At 41.1% G+C, this 20,739-nt stretch overlaps 1 protein-coding gene and 1 long non-coding RNA gene across 10 annotated transcripts in view; one reads left to right on the forward strand and one right to left on the reverse strand.

The window, feature by feature from the left end:
- Positions 1-272: 272 nt before the first annotated feature.
- Positions 273-20,739, reverse strand: part of AGBL2 (AGBL carboxypeptidase 2) — a 32,492-nt gene continuing 12,025 nt past the window's right edge. For 3 of the 9 annotated variants that reach the window (XM_083446499.1, XM_083446501.1, XM_083446500.1), the window contains exons 11-20: positions 18,024-18,124; positions 17,420-17,550; positions 16,648-16,714; positions 14,578-14,697; positions 9,318-9,506; positions 8,066-8,182; positions 5,374-5,440; positions 3,151-3,342; positions 2,785-2,836; positions 273-1,493 (exon numbers count right to left, since the gene is read on the reverse strand). In XM_083446499.1, the coding sequence (XP_083302625.1) occupies positions 1,160-1,493; positions 2,785-2,836; positions 3,151-3,342; positions 5,374-5,440; positions 8,066-8,182; positions 9,318-9,506; positions 14,578-14,697; positions 16,648-16,714; positions 17,420-17,550; positions 18,024-18,124 (1,370 nt within the window). In that variant the 3' untranslated portion in view covers positions 273-1,159. The remainder of the gene's footprint in view (positions 1,494-2,784; positions 2,837-3,150; positions 3,343-5,373; positions 5,441-8,065; positions 8,183-9,317; positions 9,507-14,577; positions 14,698-16,647; positions 16,715-17,419; positions 17,551-18,023; positions 18,125-20,739) is intronic. The other 6 variants (XM_083446502.1, XM_083446503.1, XM_083446505.1 and 3 more) reach the window with 5 other exon arrangements.
- Positions 3,252-6,252, forward strand: LOC310680230. Its single transcript, XR_014512708.1, has 2 exons — positions 3,252-3,363; positions 5,553-6,252. It is a non-coding gene; the product is annotated as an uncharacterized lncRNA (long non-coding RNA).

Raw genomic sequence — 20,739 nt, forward strand, 5'->3', positions numbered from 1 at the left:
GGATTATAATCCAAAATCTTCATAGTGAGAATAAATTATAGCTTTATGGTAACATAACTGACTTGTTTATAACAGGTCATCAAAGTTTACACCCCAGTCCAGGATATAGTTTTGATGGATTCTTCACAGAAATAGTTTTTAGCTACATTATGCAAAATGAAATATCATTCAATAGATTTATACATAAATATGTTCTGTTTGGGTGTGTTTTAGAACACTAACAATTATTTTATGACAACTGGAAACTTAAAAAAAAAGAGTTGCACCTTCAGTACCTTTACTATGCTGTTTAATGCTCAACAAGACATACTTTTCACTCACAAAGAGTAACAATACCACTTTAGAGGTAAAAATGCAAGAAAACTTGTACCTGAGTATTGCATTTTTTCCTTGTGTGGTTCCAACATTACAGCAACAGAATTGTTTCTGTTATTATTGTGCCCACTGCTACACAATCATCTATTATTAATTCAACGCAAGTTTTCAGATATTCACCCTTCATCATTAAAATAATAATAATTCATGTACACATTTGATAGGAAACTTTTGGGGGGGTTACAAAAAGAAAAAAATGGTGGAATGACATGCAACCTCAGTAAATGTGAATTTGGGAAGTAATGGTGGAGGGTTGCGGAATGTGTGTCTGATGGTAGAAGTGGAATTTATAGAGAATTAGCATGAGGGAAATGCTGTTTAACCCCTCACACTCACTGAGTCATCCTATGCCCACTGGATCTTTCTCCTCTTCTGATTTTCAACCCTGACTTGGTGGGGAATAATTAAAAATAGCCATGTGAGGCATCTGCAGAAGCTGCGGGCAAGGAGGTTCAGCACCTCCTACCTGCCAATACTTCCTTGCAAGTACTTCCTACATTTTCACTTTATGAATAAAATATAGGAGTGGAAATTATGTGTTCTTCCTGAAATGCATTGTACTAACCAAAGGTCTTAACAGGGGGGAAAGCTTTGCCCTTTCATATTAGTTAATCTCAGCTACAAACCTATAAAAATAAGACAACTGAAATCTCCCATCCTCTTTATCAACACTCCAAATTCTCTCATCATCAAAATGCAGTAGACTTTGTGCTAAACATTTGTAATAGGCCTGCAACAGGAGAGTGCCAGCTTTCCTTCTAACAAATTAACTCTTTGTGAGTTATTAAAAGTCTATGGCTTCATAGGAGGGCACAAGATGTTCCTTGTGCACAAACTTTGCCTTTGGATTACCCTCTCTGTTCTTCAGTAATGAATATTTTTGTCCAATCATGTCTGGAGTTCCCCTGACTTTGCCATGATGTTCATTTTCAGACTTCAGAACCATGTAGTCAATTTTGAGTGGTTTCCATTTGTATTCTCGGTAGGGAATAATCTGTGACCTGCTTTGGTTCAGATTCCACAGGTTTTTGTTGTCAATAATGCTATGAGATTTCAAAGAAAGACTTCGACGCAGCATTAAAGTCACAGAAGGCACTTCAGGATTCCACCACATGGACCTAAAAAAAGGGTTGGGGGAGAAAAATAGTTCTTTTAAATAATTAAATTTCAAATACTGTATTGTAGATAAAAAGTGGTATACAAGCACTTGTAATTAATTAATAAATTGAGAGTGAAAGAAATTCATTTCACAAAGGCATAGCAGGGACCAAGGCTTATCCACAACCTAAAGGTATTAGCATTTCATGCAGTTCAAAGCAGGAAAATGTCAGTTATCAGGGTTAGACTCTTAACTTGAGCAATTGTATTTAACATGTCTGGGGGGCATTGTTTGTTAAATAACAGTTGCAAGGACCCCTGAATAGAAACAGGACCACAGTATACAGGGAGGGGAGGGAAACAGTTTCCAGGAGCAAATTTCATTTAGACTGCAACACAGTAGAAAATGGGCCCTACCATGGTCCTAATCCCAACAAGTTTCAAGCGGCCATTTAACAAAAATCCTGAGACAAATGCAATAAAGCATAATAAAGCATGTAGTTTGGCCTTGATTTCTGATTTTCATTCATGTTCTAAAAGGTGAGAGAATACAATACAGTGGTGGTTGTTTTACCAAGCAAGATTAGCAATCGCTGGAATGCTGACAAAGATTACCGGTACTTTTGTGTGTCTCAACCGAGTAGCCTTTTATTTGTTGAATTATCATATAGCTCAAAGAGAAATGAAGAGCAACTAGCCAAGGCTACTTTCCAAGTTTCACCTTGCATGAAATAGAAACTACATCACACCACACATTAGCCACCCAGCCTCAATTCACCTAGTTTAACCTGATTATAATACACACACACACACCAGGCAACAGTCAGTGAGTACAGAGCATGCCCTTTACACAGCCTCAGCATGTAAAGAGCATTCACATCACACTACACACATAACTGTAAACCTAACACCATAAGCGTCTTGTGGCCTCTTAAACACTAAATAATTCCTTATGGGAACAATGCATAAACATGGTTTTCTTGGGGTGGGAGGGGGGTTGTATACATGATGAGGGTGGCTGTAAATGAGGTCCAAAAACACAGATGAAATACTTATTTGCAGTATACTGTATTCCACAAAAGCTTATGCCACAATAAATGTATTTGCCTTTAAGGTGCCACAAGACACTTTGTGGTTTTTGATGCAAAAGACTAATCCACCTTGCTTCCTGGAAGTACATGTAATGTTTTCCTGCACATGTATCATCATGTAAGTAAATTGTAAGTGAAAAGGCCTAAAGTTAGACAATTAAATCAATGCCATTTCAGGAGGCTGTCATGGTGCCCAGGAGGAGTTCTGACCCGGAAGTACCTGTGTCGTTTGACTCCAAGACCACGAGGACATTCAGATGAAACACAAGTGCCTGTAAAGAAGTAAAAGGAAACACAAATGCCAAATCAAAACTAAATAACAGTAGTGCATTTCTGGCTGGACTAAAGTCAGCAATGATGTGAATTTTCTTCAATGTCTTGTTTCACTTAATACAATGGTTTAGATTTGGTGTCTGACAGACATTCCAATTAAAGAGAACAAGTACCCATCTTGTCCAGATTCACACCTAAATTTGTCTTCTTCATCTGGCAAAAATTTCTTATTAGGATCATTCACTCCTAAATGCTCATTCTGTCCCTTAACCTCATAGGTAAATTTGTCTGCTTAACTACCCCAGTCCTGTACCTGCATTCTGTTTCTCATAAAGTTCTTCATCAGGCTGTAAATGGAAGGAAAATGGGTGTTGTTTGATGGGTGACTTTGTGAGGCTCCGTCGCTGTTCTATTGATGGAATCATAGCTACGAGGAGCGGCTGGGGACCCTTGATCTTGATCTCAGGATCAATTATTGGGATGTTCTGCTTACCCAAAGCAAGTTCTACATAGTGGAAAGACAGAGGTAAGATGAAGGAACGTAAAATGTCTTCAAAATATCCTCTGCAACCAGAAAGCCTATATTCTGCTACAAATTCAGTACACTGCAAGATAAATGTCTGTGACAAATACTCTGATATAGCTCAATATTGCCCCCTGGAGTGTCTGCAAAGAAAGATATGGACAAAATCCAATTGTGGCATCCTGTTTCCACAACTGCCAAGTAGAGCTGAATAGCCCTGTTTTTGCAGTCGCAATTTTAATTGCGATTCCATACCAATGGGTACAGCTTGGTAGAATGCATCTGGGTTGTCTTGAGTTTTTTGCCCCTCCCTATGCTCACTCCTCCCATACATTCCACTATCTTTTTCTTTTCTAGGCATGGGGTGGTGGTGGTCTGCTTACCTTAAAAAAAGAAAAAACCCAGAAAGTGTGCAAAAGCACAACAGCAGATATTGCCAGCCTTATTTATCAAGTGGATGCCAAATCCCATTTTCATTTTTGAATTTTTAAAATATCACTATCTTGCAAAATTGGTAAATGGGTCCTGAAAGTGCTGTACTGGTTATAAGTGAATGATGGCACCTTGAGACCCATGTACCTAAAAGAGCACCTCTCCTACTATCAACCATCTTAGTCCCTACAACCAGTAGTATAAACTCTGTTGGTGGTTACACCTCTGGCTAGTGCCCAGTTGGTGTTGGCCCAAGTTACAGCCTTGGTGGCAGTTCAGTATTTGTGAAATGCCCTTCTGAGTGGGGTGCATCTGTCTCCCTCCCAGTACTGTACATTTCTGAGCACAATTCAAAGTGATGTTACTGACATTTAAAGCCCTAAACAACCTCAGCTCAGTATACCTGAAGGAGCATCTCCACCCCCATCATTCAGCCCAGACAGTGAGGTCCAAGGCCCTTCTGCCAGTTCCTTCACTGCGAGAAGTTACAGGGAACCAGGCAGTGGCGCCCTTCCTGTGGAATGCCCTCCCATCAGATGTCAAGGAGATAAAAAACTACACAACTTTTAGAAGACATCTGAAGGCAGCCCTGTTTAGGGAAGTTTTTAATGTTTGATGTTTTATTGTGTTTTTAATATTCGGTTGGGAGCCGCACAGAGTTGCTGGGGAAAACCAGTCAGACGGGTGGGGTATTATTAATTAATTATTAACTTTCAGATGGAACTTTAAAAAGTTTCTGTATATCCAGGTATTTTATGGCTGAAAGACACTTTTTGGTAACGTTGAAATTATTAACTGAAAAGCAGCAACATGGTCAAATCCACACTATACATTTTAAGGCACATTTAAGGCACATAACATCCTCCAAAGAATTCTGGAAACTGTAGTTGACCCCTCAGAGAGCTACAATCCCAGTACCCTTAACAAACTACAGATGCCACTCTTCTGTTAGAAATATATGCCATCCTCTCCCTTGTGCTTGCGAGTATACAGAAACTATTTTAAAATTCCTGTTTATATATACAGTACAGGCAATTCTCATTTTGCAGAGGTTACATTCAGGATCCCCTGCATGTTAGTGGGGCCTGCATAAAGTTTTTCACCCCACCCCCATTCCACTATGTTAGTGATAGTTTAGTGACGTTTTTGGGTCACTTCTGGGTTAGGCACTGTGTGCGCGTGTGCAATCACACGTCAGTTGGCCGTTGCCTGTACATGAAAAAACAGGTGCATATCCATATATGTGCTCATGTACACTACTGTAAAAAAGGGCAGTGGACACTTAGTTTCTCTTAGTTGAGAATTGGACTAGGCTTTGATTATAATGTAATATGTAATTTATCACTTGATTTATATGGGCCTAGGTACAGGTGCAATTTGGAAATTAGGGAAAAGGAGTAAACCTTTGCCTTCTGTCCCAATCATGTTTGTATATTTATAAAGCAATAACAGTTAGTCATGGTGGCATGGTAGTGGCTCCTGTCTGCCACAACTTTCTTTCGCCATAACACAGACATGTATACACCCCCCCCCCCCAAATAAAGCCATTTTCTGCAGTATGTGTAAGGATAGATTCCTCACCTTGATACTTCTTATCTACATTTTCTTCTTGCACAAATGTAGAGAGTGAATTTTCTAGATTTCGGTTCTGTATAAAAGAAATGTAGAGAATAAATCAGTATCTGACTTGCTTATTTTTATATATGCCTCATAATATGAGCATTAAAGTGCACCCTATATCTTTTTTTCTCACTATGTAGGCACATTCATTGCCCATGTGTGTCCAGGTGTTGCTCACCAAAACATTTCCATACCCTATTTTACCTTTCCCGTTGATAAACAGACTTTCTTCTCTTCAGTCAACCAGGAAGATTGCCTTTGTCCTTTTGCAAGGGTCTCTTTTCTGCTTTTGATCACATATTTGTTTTATTCAGTTCAAAAACTAAGCTAAGCAATGCTGAAAAGGCTACCTTTCAGTGTGGACTGATACTTACCTCAAAGCCTCCAACACCACTTTATTTTAGATGTACCTCATAGGCAGCATTTTTCTTACAATGGTTTGCATAAATATAGGAAAGAGTATAGTACACTTGTGTACATCTATCATGTGAAGATCACACATATGCCTGTTTTGCTGCATGTTGGGAAGCAGTGATCCCTTCTTTATCCTTTTCTCAGTGTTTTCATATTGGAAGTATGCACTCAAACCCAAGGGACTTCCATTGTAAGTGTTCCTACCCCATTATTTCCCTCCAGACATATTTTCCAGTAAATGCCCACTAACTATATTAGGTGCTAAGGTTTCTAGTACCCTTGACAGTAAAGTTTGGTTATTTTTATATCTTCTCATCTCTCTTTGGTGTGTCCAAAGTGTACTGTAGGATTTTTCCAAAGCATTTTTTCAGCCCCCTCTAATCTTGTTAAATTTCCTTGGCAATATTAAAAGAGCTCTTGTTTCAAGCATCTCTTTGTAGTTTCTTATATGCTGTGATGTCAGTCATCTTTGTGATACCCTATATCAGTGGTTTTCAACCTGAGTCCACAGCTCCCTTGACCAACCATGTTCTTTTTGTTGCTCCCCTGTGGAAGTCACTTACACTGGGGTTCCATTAAAGGACATGCATAAGTGGGGGTTTCCCCGTTCCGCCACCACCCCATTCCGCCACGCCCCTTTTCGGTGCCATTTTTGGGGGACATATAATTAGGAACGCATGTGTCGACGGGAACCCAAGCAATGCCACTGCGCTGCAGGGCCAGGCTAATTCATCCCGCAAGGCATCCCCAGCATGCCTTTTCCTAAATTAGTGTGCAAATGCAGGGAGGGAGGGTGAAACAAGATTAACATCAGAAGGAGAAATATTTTGTTATTATTCCGGGAATCCTTGTCACGTATTAAGTTCTTTCGTCTGACACCAGCATACAACAACTATATTTTGCAAAGGCACATGTTAAGATCTTTCGTATCCTTCGTCTGATACCTGCATATAGCAGCTGCATACAACAACTATACTTTGCAAAGGCAAATGTGGAAAATTACAAAGAAGAGTTCATCTTTTGCAAGCCTGCTCCTTAAAATTGTTGCGTTTGACACTTGTATTCGCCAAGACATACGTAGAACACAAAAGCTTCTATTTGGACATTACATCTATAAGAACTGATCTATTTGTATTTCCTGTTCTAAATATTGGTCCTTAATTTCCTCTACTCAATTAGATAATGTGAAAAGAGTTACGTTTATATGATGTATAAGGAATTTATATAGTTAAACACAGCTAGTTACGTTGTGGGTATATTTGTTAGTTGAATTTACGTAACTATCGGTTTGACAGTGTTGTGTAAGTTGACACTGTCCTTTTCTGCAACATTCTCCCTGTCTTGATAAAGTTTGGTGACTGTTAAGGAAGAGGGGAGTGCCTGTGGCGAGAGGTAGAGAAGAAGAGGGAGGGAGGGATGTTGGAGGTAGGAGAGGGAAACACAGAAGACACTTTCAAGGTTATTTTAAATCCCTTCTTATAGAGCACACACACATCTTGGCACACACACCATCAAGCTACTTTGCTATTTTCTTGCATTTCTTAAGCCCTCTGTGTAAAACTAAGGAACTGTTACTTAGTGAAGCTGAGAGGAGGATTTTTGTTGGGGGGAAGATTTTAAGAAGATACAGTCATGCAAAAGTGTTTCCCCACTTTTTTGCTGTTGTTTAATTTCGGGAAGATAATGGGCTGCAAGTTAAAGCTGCCAGCTCCCCTGAATGTTCCTAAGAAGGAAAGAGAGAGATAATGAAGGAAGATATGAGCTACAAGTTAATGAAAGGACAGCCCCCTTGTCTCTCCTGAATGTTCCTCAAGTCACCCCAGAATGCCACGGCACACTGGTTGAAAACCAAAGCCCTATATTAAATTTTTGTTACAGCTCTCTGAATGTATGGTCGCCAAATAACCACTGAAATGGTCCACTGCCCACATGTTATTTTAGTAATTAAGATAAAACGTTATGCCTAGTGTGGCAATATGTTTTGTGCAGCCACCTACAACATATGCATTCAAAAGGGAACAAGTTTATGCTTCAACACTATATCCAATCTAACATTTCCTTAAAGTATTTTTCAAATATTTATTTCAAGCACATTCCTTTATTATTCGTATCATGGGTCAGTCTCCAAGATGAATTGTGTAATGCAGTTCTTTAGTGTACCGATACACTTATAAATTTCATCTGAAAGGCACTGATCATACGGTGAATTGTAACAGAAAATTAGATTCCACAAACCAACCTGACACACACAGAGTACTTGATTCATTTGCTTGTTCTTCTGTTCTGAACTGTTGTCTCTCCATGATCTCTTGGAAAGGCTATGATTTTTTTCAACACTTGGAGAAATTGTGATTTCCTAAAGGAATTTAATAGAAAGATGGTATCTTGGCTCACTCTGAAATCACAGTTAAAGGATTCAATGGGATGCTGTCCAAGGTCTCTTAACAGAGATTCCTTATTCCACTCAAACAGGAAAAGCAGAGGAGAGTCGAGAAATTCAGAGGAGGAAACAGTCACACAGAGAGAGTCCCATTCAGCACAAGATACTTCGCACATGGTTGAAGGTTGAATAGTCTCTGTAGTTACAGATGTGAACATATATCAATTTAATATTGTACATATAGGCAAATATGTATGCCTGCCATCTGATCAATAATAAACATGAGTTCTGGAACATCATGCATTCCAAATCAATTCTTAAAACACAATCCTTGCTAATGGTCTTAAAATGCAAAATAATAATGAAAATGCCCTTTCACCAATATCTTTTTTATAAAGTCATTTCATTGATTACTCATCCATTAATCAGATCAGGATGACCAACCAGCAGTTGGTGAAGAACATCAGCATGGTTTTGTCTGGGCCTCACAACCTGCTACTAATGCTAACAGATTTGGAGTACAAGACAGGGTGACACAATGGTGAAAGTTCATTGGCTTCCTCTTTCACCAGCAGAGATACAATAAGAGAAGTCATAGTTATCTAATGCCATTGATGTGATTGCAGCAAGAAGCTAGTACCCTCTACTTTTAGTCCCCTCAGTGGAACGTTATTTGAATCCAGAAACTACTTGTAGGTCATATCCACTCAAAGCAACTCTTTCACACCTGCAGGGAAGGTTTGCCCCTTCCCACCATCTGACAAGAAAGCCAAAGAAATTGATTTACACCTCTGGTCCCATCTCCCTGTGCCATTGGCAAATGCTAATGATCAAATTGTCTCTGTATATGTGATGAATCTTAGGCATGCCAAGCTGAGCTGGCTACAGAACAGGCAGATTGCCTTCCTATCTAATTACACCCTCCCACAATCTTCAGGAAATAAAAAAGTAGATGCCTCTTTTTGATGACCTACAATGTGCCATTTAGTTGCCTTGTTTCAGTAGCATATTTAGGGAGGGGTACAGGGGGCAGGCCACCCCAGGCAGTGCTTGGCTGGTGGGGTGGATGTGTGCTCCTTCCGTCATCCTCCCTTGCTGCGCCTCCTCTCACCTGGCAACTAACTCTAGCCGCACTTTGCTGGCAGGATGGTGCCTGGTGCCCCGTAGCGATTCTGCTTCCCCTTTCCTTTGCAGATCCTCCTTCCCCTTTCCCCGTGAAGCAGAAGATGGGCTGCTGCCCAGTCTGGTTTTGCAACTGTGTGAGAGAGAAAACCTGGAGAGAGGAAGGGTTGGGGGAAGGCTTCCCTCCAAGAAAAGCTGGAGTAAGCAATAATGTGCACACAGCCCAGCCAACCCGGCCAACCCCCTTATTATTTTCCTCCCCTCAACGTCTCAGAGATCAATTAAAAGTGGTGAAGAGATCAGACTACCATCTCCTGTCCTTTTTGGAAACAGGATCTTTTATCAGGATTAAACCATTTAAATGGCAAGTTTAGAAGATAAGCACTTTGGAGTATTGATTGCTTATAATGTGTGTGTGTGTGTGTTTGGATCTAGAGGGCAACTTACATGTTTATGCCATGTGTATACAACCAACTACAAAAGTAGAGAATACCATTGACCATTGGATAAGCTGAAAAATAGTGACTGGCCCAAGGTCAGATGGTCAATTTGTGGCTGATTGAATATCTGAAATTACATCTCTCCAGTCCTACAGAACAATGCTAACTGTGCCCTGAAGGATGATGAGAGTGGGAGATCCACTGTCAGTTTGAATTCCTTCTGGTTCCTGCAGTGAAGGGTGGATGGTGGGAAGGGCTATTTTCTTGAGGTTTTTCTGCACCAAGCTGGAACAGTAGAGAAACACAAATTAGATCTCTAATCTTAGTGTGCTTGCGTAGGATCCAATGGATCCTTTGGTTGCCATTTTGGACCCCATTCTGGACTCTTAATGTGGTCTGCTGATGGTCTTAAGTGGAAGTCGGGCTTCAGCTGCACTGAAGCTGATGGTGGAGAGGAGTCAGCACTTCATCTTAACCCACCACCCCTGCATCATAAGGGACTGCCCCACAGGCTGCCAGGCTCTATAGCTGATGGAGGTGGGGCTCACAGATGATGAACAGTGAGAGAGGCAGCAAACTCAGTGACTGCCCTGGACAGCAAAAGCCCTAGCTACACCACTGCCTTGTTTTGCATTCTTTCTGTATTGTCTTTTAAGAAAATGTATGTCTTTGAGTTTATCATTTGTGTATGATATATTCTTAATTTAAAATATTTACTGCCTGCCCTTCCAATTCTTATAAAAGGACAGGCTGCAACAGAAAATAAACTATAATAACCATATCAATAAAACAATGAACAAACTCATAAAAAATGCACAGAGGTAGCCAAACAAACAAACAAAGCAGAGAAAGACATTAAAACAAAACAAAAAATTAAAATGCCTGAGCAAACAAATACATCTTGGCTTGGTGCCAAAATTATAGGAGTATCAGTGCATGTCATACTTATGAACAGTGTGAAAGCGTGTGAATGAAGGCACACACAACACAAACATGGGAACAGTGCCCCATATATATATATTGACACCCTAGTGTAGACACAACTATAAATGGAACACTTTGTGAAAGAATACTCCTGTTTTTTGTTTGACTTATGTATTTATTTTATTTGGTGTATCTAGTTGAACATATGAACCTTCTTAAACTGAGTCAGGCCTGTTTACTCTGATTGGCAGCAACTTTTCCTGGTCTCAGGCAGATCTTTTTTTCAGCCTTGCTATGAGATTATTTTTCTGAAAATAATCAGGGATTAAATATGGAACTCTTCACATCCAAAGTAGATCGTAGTGAATTTCAGTCTACAAAATGCAATTACCCCCCATGCTTTTCTGTAAAGAGGGGGGATTATGACAGAATCTTAGGGTCATATCCAACTGTGTCACTCCTGCTGATGGAAAGCTCTTTGATTCAGTGGCTACTTCTGTCAATGGAATGAGGATAGAACCAATTTGTGCTGATTCCACCTTCTTCCTGCAGACCCCTACATGCCTCCAAAATCTGTTCCAGTGGATTGGATGACCCTTTCAAACACTATGTGCAGGTGGCATGGGTACTGTAGTGAAGGAATTGACAAAAATTCCTCCCCCCCCTAACTTGGCTAAAGCAAGCCTCCAATGGATTAAATAATCTTCTGTTATTATAAGATATACCATTGAATGCAACCTTTAGGTATGCATTGGATGGCGTTGCTATATGTGCAACTAAACTATCTCCTGTCTAGGAAAAGAGTAGGCAGCCACTTATTGACAGTTGAAGAAAAACAGCATACCCACTAACCATTTTGAAATATGGCAACCCTTGCTACTATTATCATTACTACCACTACTAATGAATCACAATCTAGTTAATTAGACCACAGCATATAAGAAATGTTAACAGCTGTGTGCTGGACAGATGGATGTTAAGGAACTATAATTAACCTGCAAGGGTATAGTGGATAGTGCCCATAATGATGACAAGGAACAACTACCTTCATCCCCACTCTGCTTTGTAATCTTTAAAAATGTCACATTTATAATTGTGGAGTTTAAAAAAAAAATTTAGGTGTAAGGTCTCCTACTGTACCCTTTAGGTACAGATCATTCATATGACCCCTTAAAAAGAAAAATAATTACGTGTCAGACACTAACAAGGCTACCTGCTTCCTCACAGCAATCCTGTGCCATTAACAAACTTTTGTATTTCGTACAGTTGAACTTTAAACAGTATTTGCTGTTGAAAAATGGGGGAGGCACAGATGCTCTCTGGGGTCACCTTGCCCGAGGTGCTTTACACTAAGGAAGGACATTCCAGAATAACTCAGCACTGCAGTGGAAAAGCAGTGGTGTTCCTAAAATGCTAGGTAGTGGGTGCCACTGGCTGCTGCACAGTAGACAGCAGGAGGGTAGCTGGAGGCTGGGCAGGCTGGTGGCAGCAGGCAAAATGGTGGTGGGTGGGTGGCCAGGCCAGAGGCAGCATGTAGATTCTCTACTCCCAATCCACCTCCTGAGATAAAGGGCTCAGTGTGGCTAATAGGTGGACTGCCTTAGAAGTCACGAACAAATTATAACAAAACAATGATTGTTTCTGCAGAATACTGAGGCCCTGCCCAATACATTTTGCTACCTGAGGCAGAGCAGTAAATGGTGCCTCTGCCACATTCAGGGTGCTCTCACACACCTCTCATTCATAAACAGAGAGAGATTAGCCATCACTCCTACACACTGCTTAATTTCCAACATAATCTATTGTCCTGCCCCCATATTCTCTCACAAACACTAGAAGGTTAACAAAAAAAGATAAAGGACCCCTGGACGGTTAAGTCCAGTCAAAGGCAACTATGGGGTTGCGGCGCTCATCTCGCTTTCAAGTCGAGGGAGCTGGCATTTGTCCACAGACAGCTTTCCAGGTCATGTGGCCAGCATGACTAAACTGCTTCTGGCCCAATGGAACACCATGATGGAAACCAGAGTGCATGGAAACACTGTTTTCCTTTCTGCCACAGCGGTACTTATTTATCTACTTGCACTGGCATGCTTTCAAACTGCTAGGTTGGCAGGAGCTGGAACTGAGCAACAGGAGCTCACCCTGTGATGAGGATTCAAACAGCTGACCTCCTAATCAGCAAGCCCAAGAGGCTCAGTGGTACCCCTCTACAGCTGGGTTATGCATGCCCCATTGTTGACAGATACAATGTGAAAGACATAGAGCATGGCATATTCATTGTCATACCCACACTCACTGACTTATGATTACCACTGCCAAAGTTCTTCATGGTATTGTTTGACAACAGCAGCTCTCTCACTCTTGCTCTCTATTATTCCTCATACAATAAATTTTCCAGAGAGGGAGTCTTGTGGCACCTTCAAGACTGCATCTGGTGAAGCTGACTATGATCTATGAAAGCTCTACTCTGGTGCACAACAAGATTGAAGCTGGTCTGTAGGAACTGGCTGAGTGTGTGATTATATATAGTCTGCTATTGGGATAGCACAGCTATGAAACATCATTGTCTGGATTCTGGCACACACTCGTCCTCTCTCTTTCCCTTCTTCCCTTTTACATGTCAGAAGTTTTCTTATTTGGACAATGTCGCAAGCTCAATGGCTTCAAGAAGAGAAGGAGTACAGGTAGGAAAGAAGAAGAGGTGTAACGAATAAGAAAGAAGCGTTCTCTCTCAGTCTCCTTCTGCCACTAGGTCAGACTGGGGTAGGTAGGTGTATAGGCATGGGAACACACACTTCCCTCCACTGCTGCTATGGACTTGCACAAAACACAGCAATAAACCTGCTCATTCACTCTCCCTTCTGCTGCTCAGTTGAACTAGCACGCTCTACCTGGAGGAGTGAATTGCAGGAAAACCAAAGGCACAGAAAGAGGCAGGATGCTGCCAGCACCTCCACTTTTTTCTCACTGGCACTCCCTCCCAGCCAGCAGAAAGTGGGAAAGGAGTGTGGAGACTTAATGTTCAAAGCAGGAAGCAAGCTGGCTGTAGAGCCAAAATGTGACAGAGTGAGGTAGCTGGCTGAATAGCCAGATTTGTGGGCATGTAGGACCTCAAAAATCTTCCACTCTAAAAAGTGCACCTCCCAAACCACTACATGTCTTGCCCAGGCTAGTTAGTGCAGTCATGTCAATGATGAAGGACTGAGGAAGATGAGAAGCTTCTGCTTGTCTTTCTAACAACGAAGCTCTACTAAGTTATGTCAGTAGACAGTATCAGACAGCCAACCCAACAAGCACTGGCAACCCCTGTTGCCACCTGGCAGCCCAAGAAAGCCAGACCTTTCCATGAGACAATGAGTGACCCACCTAGATTCCTCAAGAAATAGCAGCACTGACCAGGCTTGCTGCAGGACAGTAGTGTGGTAAGTGACCAGTCAGTCAGTAGAGGCCTGGCTATGGCCAGTAACAGAGGAGTAGGAGGAGTGGCACCAAACTTAAAAGACGTATGGAGGCAGCGCACCATCAATTTACTGTGTAGGACAATAAACAAAAAATGAGGATGATGTGAGCAAAACTGGGGAGGTAAGAGTAATCACTTGTGGGGATGGGGTGGGACTGTGAGGGGGGAGAAAAGGGACTGATCTGTCACCCATGGCCTGAGGCTTCAGGCAAGTGTCTCATTCAGCCCCATAAAATTGTCAGTCATGAGAATAACCTAGACCACTTCAACAATACAGGAATAAAAAAAAAAAAAGCAACACTCACTAGACAGAAAACTAGTGAAATGTCCAAACAGTTGAACTGCATTCCATTGGGAAACATTTCTAGCTGGCTGTCCTCCTCCAGCAAAGGCACTTATCTGGTCTGTTTTAATTTGCCTCTTACCAGGATATCTTTCTTATGTTTTGGTGTTTGACTCAGAGTAAGTTTCTGATGCAACTCATTCCTTTCCTTCCTTGTTCTGAGTTGTTTCTTTTTCTTCTTTTTCTTCTTCTCATTAAAATCCTTCAGAGAATAAAAACATAACAACACAATTGTGAAAGTGTTCCCAATTACCACCTAAATGCAGTCAAACAATGGTTTTGTTTGCATGCTAAACTAAACAAGCATAAAGATTCCGAGAGGAGATTTCAGCAACTTTGCTTCTCCCTAGTCATTCTGCTGATCTGCAATCCTGAGCTAAGCCATGGCTTGGCATAACATTTTGCCAAATCCAGGCTTGTGGTTTAGTTCTCTCCAGTGAAAATAAGGGCATCCCATTCCATAATGATAATTTTACTATTTATACCTCACACATCTTACTGGGTTGCCCCAGCCTCTCTGGGCTGCTTCCAACATATATAAAAACATAGTAAACATTAAATATTAAACAACCTTCCCTATACAGGATTGCCTTCAGACGGCTGGGGGATCAGATAACTCCATACCCTCCAACATTTCTCCACTGAAAATAGGGACATCCTAAGGAAAAGTGGGACATTCCGGGATCAAATCAGAACCCAGGATGGTTTCTCTAAATCAGGGACGTCCCTGGAAAATAGGGACACTTGGAGAGTCTGCTAATCACAAGCTGCAACTGATTGTCTTATGGCTTGTCTGAGAGAGCTAAGGCATGAGCCTGGGTTCAGACAGCATGCTAAACCAAACCGTAGCTTAGCACAGCAGCAGAATGACCAGGGAGCAGCAAAGTAGCCATGGTTTCCCCTCAAACAGCTTGTACACCTGCATGTTCATGCTAAACTATGGTATGGTTTAGTGTGACATGCAAACCAGGCCTTAAAGTCCATTTCTATTTCCTTCTGCGACCAAAGTATTCCTAGATTCCAAATAAATAATAATTTAGAAATTATTGAGATTGCTCTGTGGCATTTAGGCTGTAATCTTGTGCACACTTACATTTGAATAAGTTCTGTTGAACACAGTTGTATTTACATCTGAGTCAACAAGCATAGGAAATACAGCTTATCTCCCAGTGTTTGTTGTATTTTTCTGCTCAGTCCTTAAGTCCCACCCACAGTATAATTCTTGTTCTTTTTCACAGCATAGTCCTAATAAGTTACCTATCCAGGCTCCAATAGCAACCAGTAGCATAGTTTTCTTAGGACTTGTACAAATTGTCATCTTCCGAAAGACAGAAGTGCCTGCTTTACTTATTTGTTTCAGGCAGTCCAGTTATCTTCATTCAAAATATAAATTTTGTGGCTGCATTTTCCCAGCAGTAAAACCACACTACATTATTGGCAGGAAAATGCAATTCTCCTTCCAGTTCATGCATGTTTTACTCTAGCAACTGCTATGTGGAAACAGGCCTCAAAGGCATCTCACAGAAAACAACTGACAAAATCAACTCAACTATGGGGGGGTGTAGATTTTTAAAATATTTAGAGACTGAGCACTCCTTGCTATATCACTGAAGAACTAGGATATTAATTGTGTCCTTTAAACAGAAAAAGGCAAATGGAAAGCACCTCCTTCTCTTGCAGAAATGCCTAGCCTTTTAAGGCATGTTTAAAAGAACTTGCTGAAATGTGTTTTCCAAAAACAGCCAGTGTGACTATACAATGTAGAATTTCAATTGCTAGAATTGAAATTAGCATTGGGAAAAAACATCTTTGCATAGATTACAATACCACTAGCATACTTTTCATTGACAATAAATTAGTACAAAAAGCATGAGGAAAATAAACTATAGAAAACAGATACAGCAACAAAATAAAAAAGCCTTATCAATCAATTTTTTCCATTTTCCATTAAATCCTTTGAAATATGTGCATTTTTTCTTTCCAGTAACAGAATGCACATCCCCTGTAATGGTCTCTTTCTGAGCCACTAACATCAATAGCAACCCAATCTGTAGTAAGGTTAGTGTCCCCATTCCATTACAAGGGACCAGGATATTGAAGTTTTTATATTTTTCCAGGTAGATTTGTTCACCAAAAAATGAATAACTCTCACCTTCTCATCCATGTTGAGCAAATGTGCAGGGGGGCCATCTGACTGGGAACTGTCTGAGCCACTTGTGCTAATTAAAGGAAAAGAAAACCATTGGTGTGATGCAGGGCAACATAAGAACATAAGAAGAACCCCCAGGATTAGGCCAATGGCTCATCTAGTCCAATATCTTGTTTTCACAGTGGCTGAACAGTGGCTGGAAAACATGCAAGCAGGATTCAAGCACAAGAGCACTTTTCCTCCTGTGGTTTCCAGCAACTGCTATTCTGCCTCCTGTGCAATATATGTGAAATAGAGATGATCCAGTTGACATTGTGTACTTAGAATTTGAAAAAGCTTTTCATAAAATCCTAGACCAATGTTTCCTGGGTAAACTTAGCAGGCATGGAATAAGAGGAGAGATCCTCTTATGAGTCAGTAATTAGTTAAGAAACAGGAAGCAGAGAGTAGGAATCAATTATCAGTACTGGAACAGATGGTAAGCTAACTGGCCTGTAATATCCCAAATCATCTCTGATCCTTTTTTTAAAAACTGGTATTACATCTGATCCTTGGGTATGGGGACTGATCTTAGGGACAACTTACATATTTTTTAAGAAGATTAGCAATTTCACATTTAAGTTCTTTAAGAACTTTTTAGTAGATGCCATTTGGACTGGGTGATATGTCAGGTTTTAATTTGTCAATAAAGCCTGGAACGTCACCTGTTGTCAGCACTATTTCCTTGTCATTTCTCTAAGGTTCGAGTCAGTAAAAGCTTGCAGACTTGAGTTACCTGGATTCAACATCTGATAGAGAGATGTCACTCCAAGTACCATCTATGTTTTGTACATGGCCCAGCTCTGAGAGCTTTCTCTGGATTTTTTGCTTCAGTAGTTCCTTAAGCTCAGATAGGCATTGCTGAAACTAAGAGAAAGGATAGAAAGCATGGACGAACTGCCGATTAAAAACTTACATAATGCAGTTTTTTGGTTAGCAAATATCTCATCTGAGCAGAATTGAAGCACTCGGGGAAGAATAGATTTGCTAACCATTTCAAGGTTTTTTAAAACCACTTTCGGGGGGTTTTCTTACAATCAAGCAGTATATAAATTTATGAAATAAATAATAACTACTTGAAGATTTTTGCACATCTCAGATATATGAGCAGCCGAGAGGAAACTAGGAGCTTTGCTAAATGCATGTCTCAGATTTGTATCCGACCATGCTTCCATTACAAATCCAAATATCTCTGGCTTTCGATAGACACCTTTTCAAAATGTGAAAAGTAAAAAAAGCAGTATCAGAGGCTGGTCTCAGAAAAACAGGAAATAGTTAAAGACACTGGCTGATCCATCATTGTCCTTTGACCCTGCTTAGCAGTAACAGGAAACTCTTACCTTAGAACGGTCAGGGTCACAAAAGTCCAATAAGGTGTCACAGACATGGTAGCCCAGAGATTTGAGATCCTCATAGGTAAAATGAGAGTTATTATTATTGCCTGAGAAAGACAAACAGACAAGTAGTTCTTCAGTCTTTAGCAAATTACACTCCAGTACACAACATCCAGCATGGAAAAATTATATGCTGAATGTCTTTTAAAACTATTAAATACATTGATGATTGAAACAGAGGTTATAACTTAACCTCTTTCTTTTCTTTCTTCCTACCTTTCTATCCAGTGTTATGACAAGCCAGAAATGTGGCTTGATAATGGAAAAATAGATGTGATGGAGGTGATAATGGATCAGCTGAGGGCAAAGGCTCTGCGTGCCTCTGTGTGTATTCTCATAGAATCATAGAGTTGGAAGAGACCACAAGGGTCATCGAGTCCAACCCCCTGCCAAGCAGGAAACACCATCAGAGCACTCCTGACATATGGTTGTCAAGCCTCTGCTTAAAGACCTCCAAAGAAGGAGACTCCACCACACTCCTTGGCAGCAAATTCCACTGTCGAACAGCTCTTACTGTCAGGAAGTTCTTCCTAATGTTTAGGTGGAATCTTCTTTCTTGTAGTTTGTATCCATTGCTCCGTGTCCGCTTCTCGGGAGCAGCAGAAAACAACCTTTCTCCCTCCTCTATGTGACATCCTTTTATATATTTGAACATGGCTATCATATCACCCCTTAACCTCCTCTTCTCCAGGCTAAACATGCCCAGCTCCCTTAGCCGATCCTCATAAGGCATTGTTTCCAGGCCTTTGACCATTTTGGTTGCCCTCCTCTGTACACGTTCTAGTTTGTCAGTGTCCTTCTTGAACTGTGGTGCCCAGAACTGGACACAGTACTCCAGGTGAGGTCTGACCAGAGCAGAATACAGTGGCACTATAACTTCCCTTGATCTAGATGCTATACTCCTATTGATGCAGCCCAGAATTGCATTGGCTTTTTTAGCTGCCGCGTCACACTGCTGGCTCATGTTAAGTTTGTGGTCAACCAAGACTCCTAGATCCTTTTCACATGTACTGCTCTCAAGCCAGGTGTCACCCATCTTGTATTTGTGCCTCTCATTTTTTTTGCCCAAGTGCAATACTTTACATTTCTCCCTGTTAAAATTCATCTTGTTTGTTTTGGCCCAGTTCTCTAATCTGTCAAGGTCGTTTTGAAGTGTGATCCTGTCTTCTGGGGTGTTAGCCACCCCTCCCAGTTTGGTGTCATCTGCAAATTTGATCAGGATGCCCTTGAGTCCATCATCCAAGTCGTTGATAAAGATGTTGAATAAGACCGGGCCCAAGACAGAACCCTGTGGCACCCCACTAGTCACTCTTCTCCAGGATGAAGAGGAACCATTGATGAGCACCCTTTGGGTCCGGTCAGTCAGCCAGTTACAAATCCACTGAGTGGTAGCATAGTCAAGACCGCATTTTACCAGCTTCTTTACAAGAATATCATGGGGCACCTTGTCAAATGCCTTGCTGAAATCAAGGTAGACTACATCCACTGCATTCCCTTCATCTACCAGGCTTGTAATTCTGTCAAAAAATGAGATCAGGTTAGTCTGACATGACTTATTTTTCAGAAATCCATGCTGACTATTGGTGATCACAGCATTCCTTTCTAGGTGCTCACAGATTGTTCGCTTAATGATCTGCTCCAGAATCTTCCCTGGTATTGATGTTAGACTGACTGGGCGGTAATTATTTGGGTCCTCTCTTTTCCCCTTTTTGAAAATAGGGACAACATTTGCCCTCCTCCAGTCTGCCGGGACTTCGCCTGTTCTCCAGGAATTCTCAAAGATGACTGCCAGTGGTTCTGAGATCACATCTGCCAGTTCTTTTAATACTCTTGGATGCAGTTCATCTGGCCCTGGAGACTTGAATACATCTAAACTAGCCAAGTATTCTTGTACTATCTCCTTAGTTATTCTGGGCTGTGTTTCCTCTGCTGAATCATTTCCTCCAAATTCTTCAGGTCGGGCATTGTTTTCTTTATCGGAGAAGACTGAGGCAAAGAAGGCATTGAGGAGTTCAGCCCTTTCTGTGTCCCCTGTTTGCATTTCACCATCTTCTCCTCTGAGTGACCCCACTGTTTCTTTGTTCTTCCTTTTGCTACGAACATACCCATAGAAGCCTTTTTTGTTGCTTTTAACCTCTCTAGCAAGCCTGAGTTCATTCTGTGCTTTAGCTTTTCTGACTTTGTGTCTACACGTGCTGGCTATTTGTTTGAATTCCTCTTTGGTGGTTTCCCCCCTTTTCCATTTTTTGTACACATCCTTTTTTAATCTTAACTCAGTTAAAAGTTCTTTAGATAGCCACCCTGGCTTCTTTAGGCACCTTCCATGTTTCCGTCTCATTGGTATTGCCTGAAGTTGTGCTTTTACTATCTCCCTCTTAACAAACTCCCAGCCATCATGAACTCCCTTTCCTTTTAGTATTACTGTCCATGGGATCTCACCCAGCACTTCCCTAAGTTTTATGAAGTCGGCTTTCTTAAAGTCAAGAAATTGAGTCCTAGTATGCTTGGCTGCTCCTTTCCGTTGTATAGTAAACTTCAGAAGAGCATGATCACTTGCGCCTAATGATCCTTCCACTTCTACCCCATTAACCAGGTCATCGACATTGGTTAGGACCAGATCTAAAATGGCTGTTCCTCTTGTTGCTTCTCCCACTTTCTGGAC

This window comes from Podarcis tiliguerta (assembly GCF_965153285.1).
Source record: "Podarcis tiliguerta genome assembly, chromosome: 1".
Lineage (NCBI taxonomy): Eukaryota > Metazoa > Chordata > Lepidosauria > Squamata > Lacertidae > Podarcis > Podarcis tiliguerta.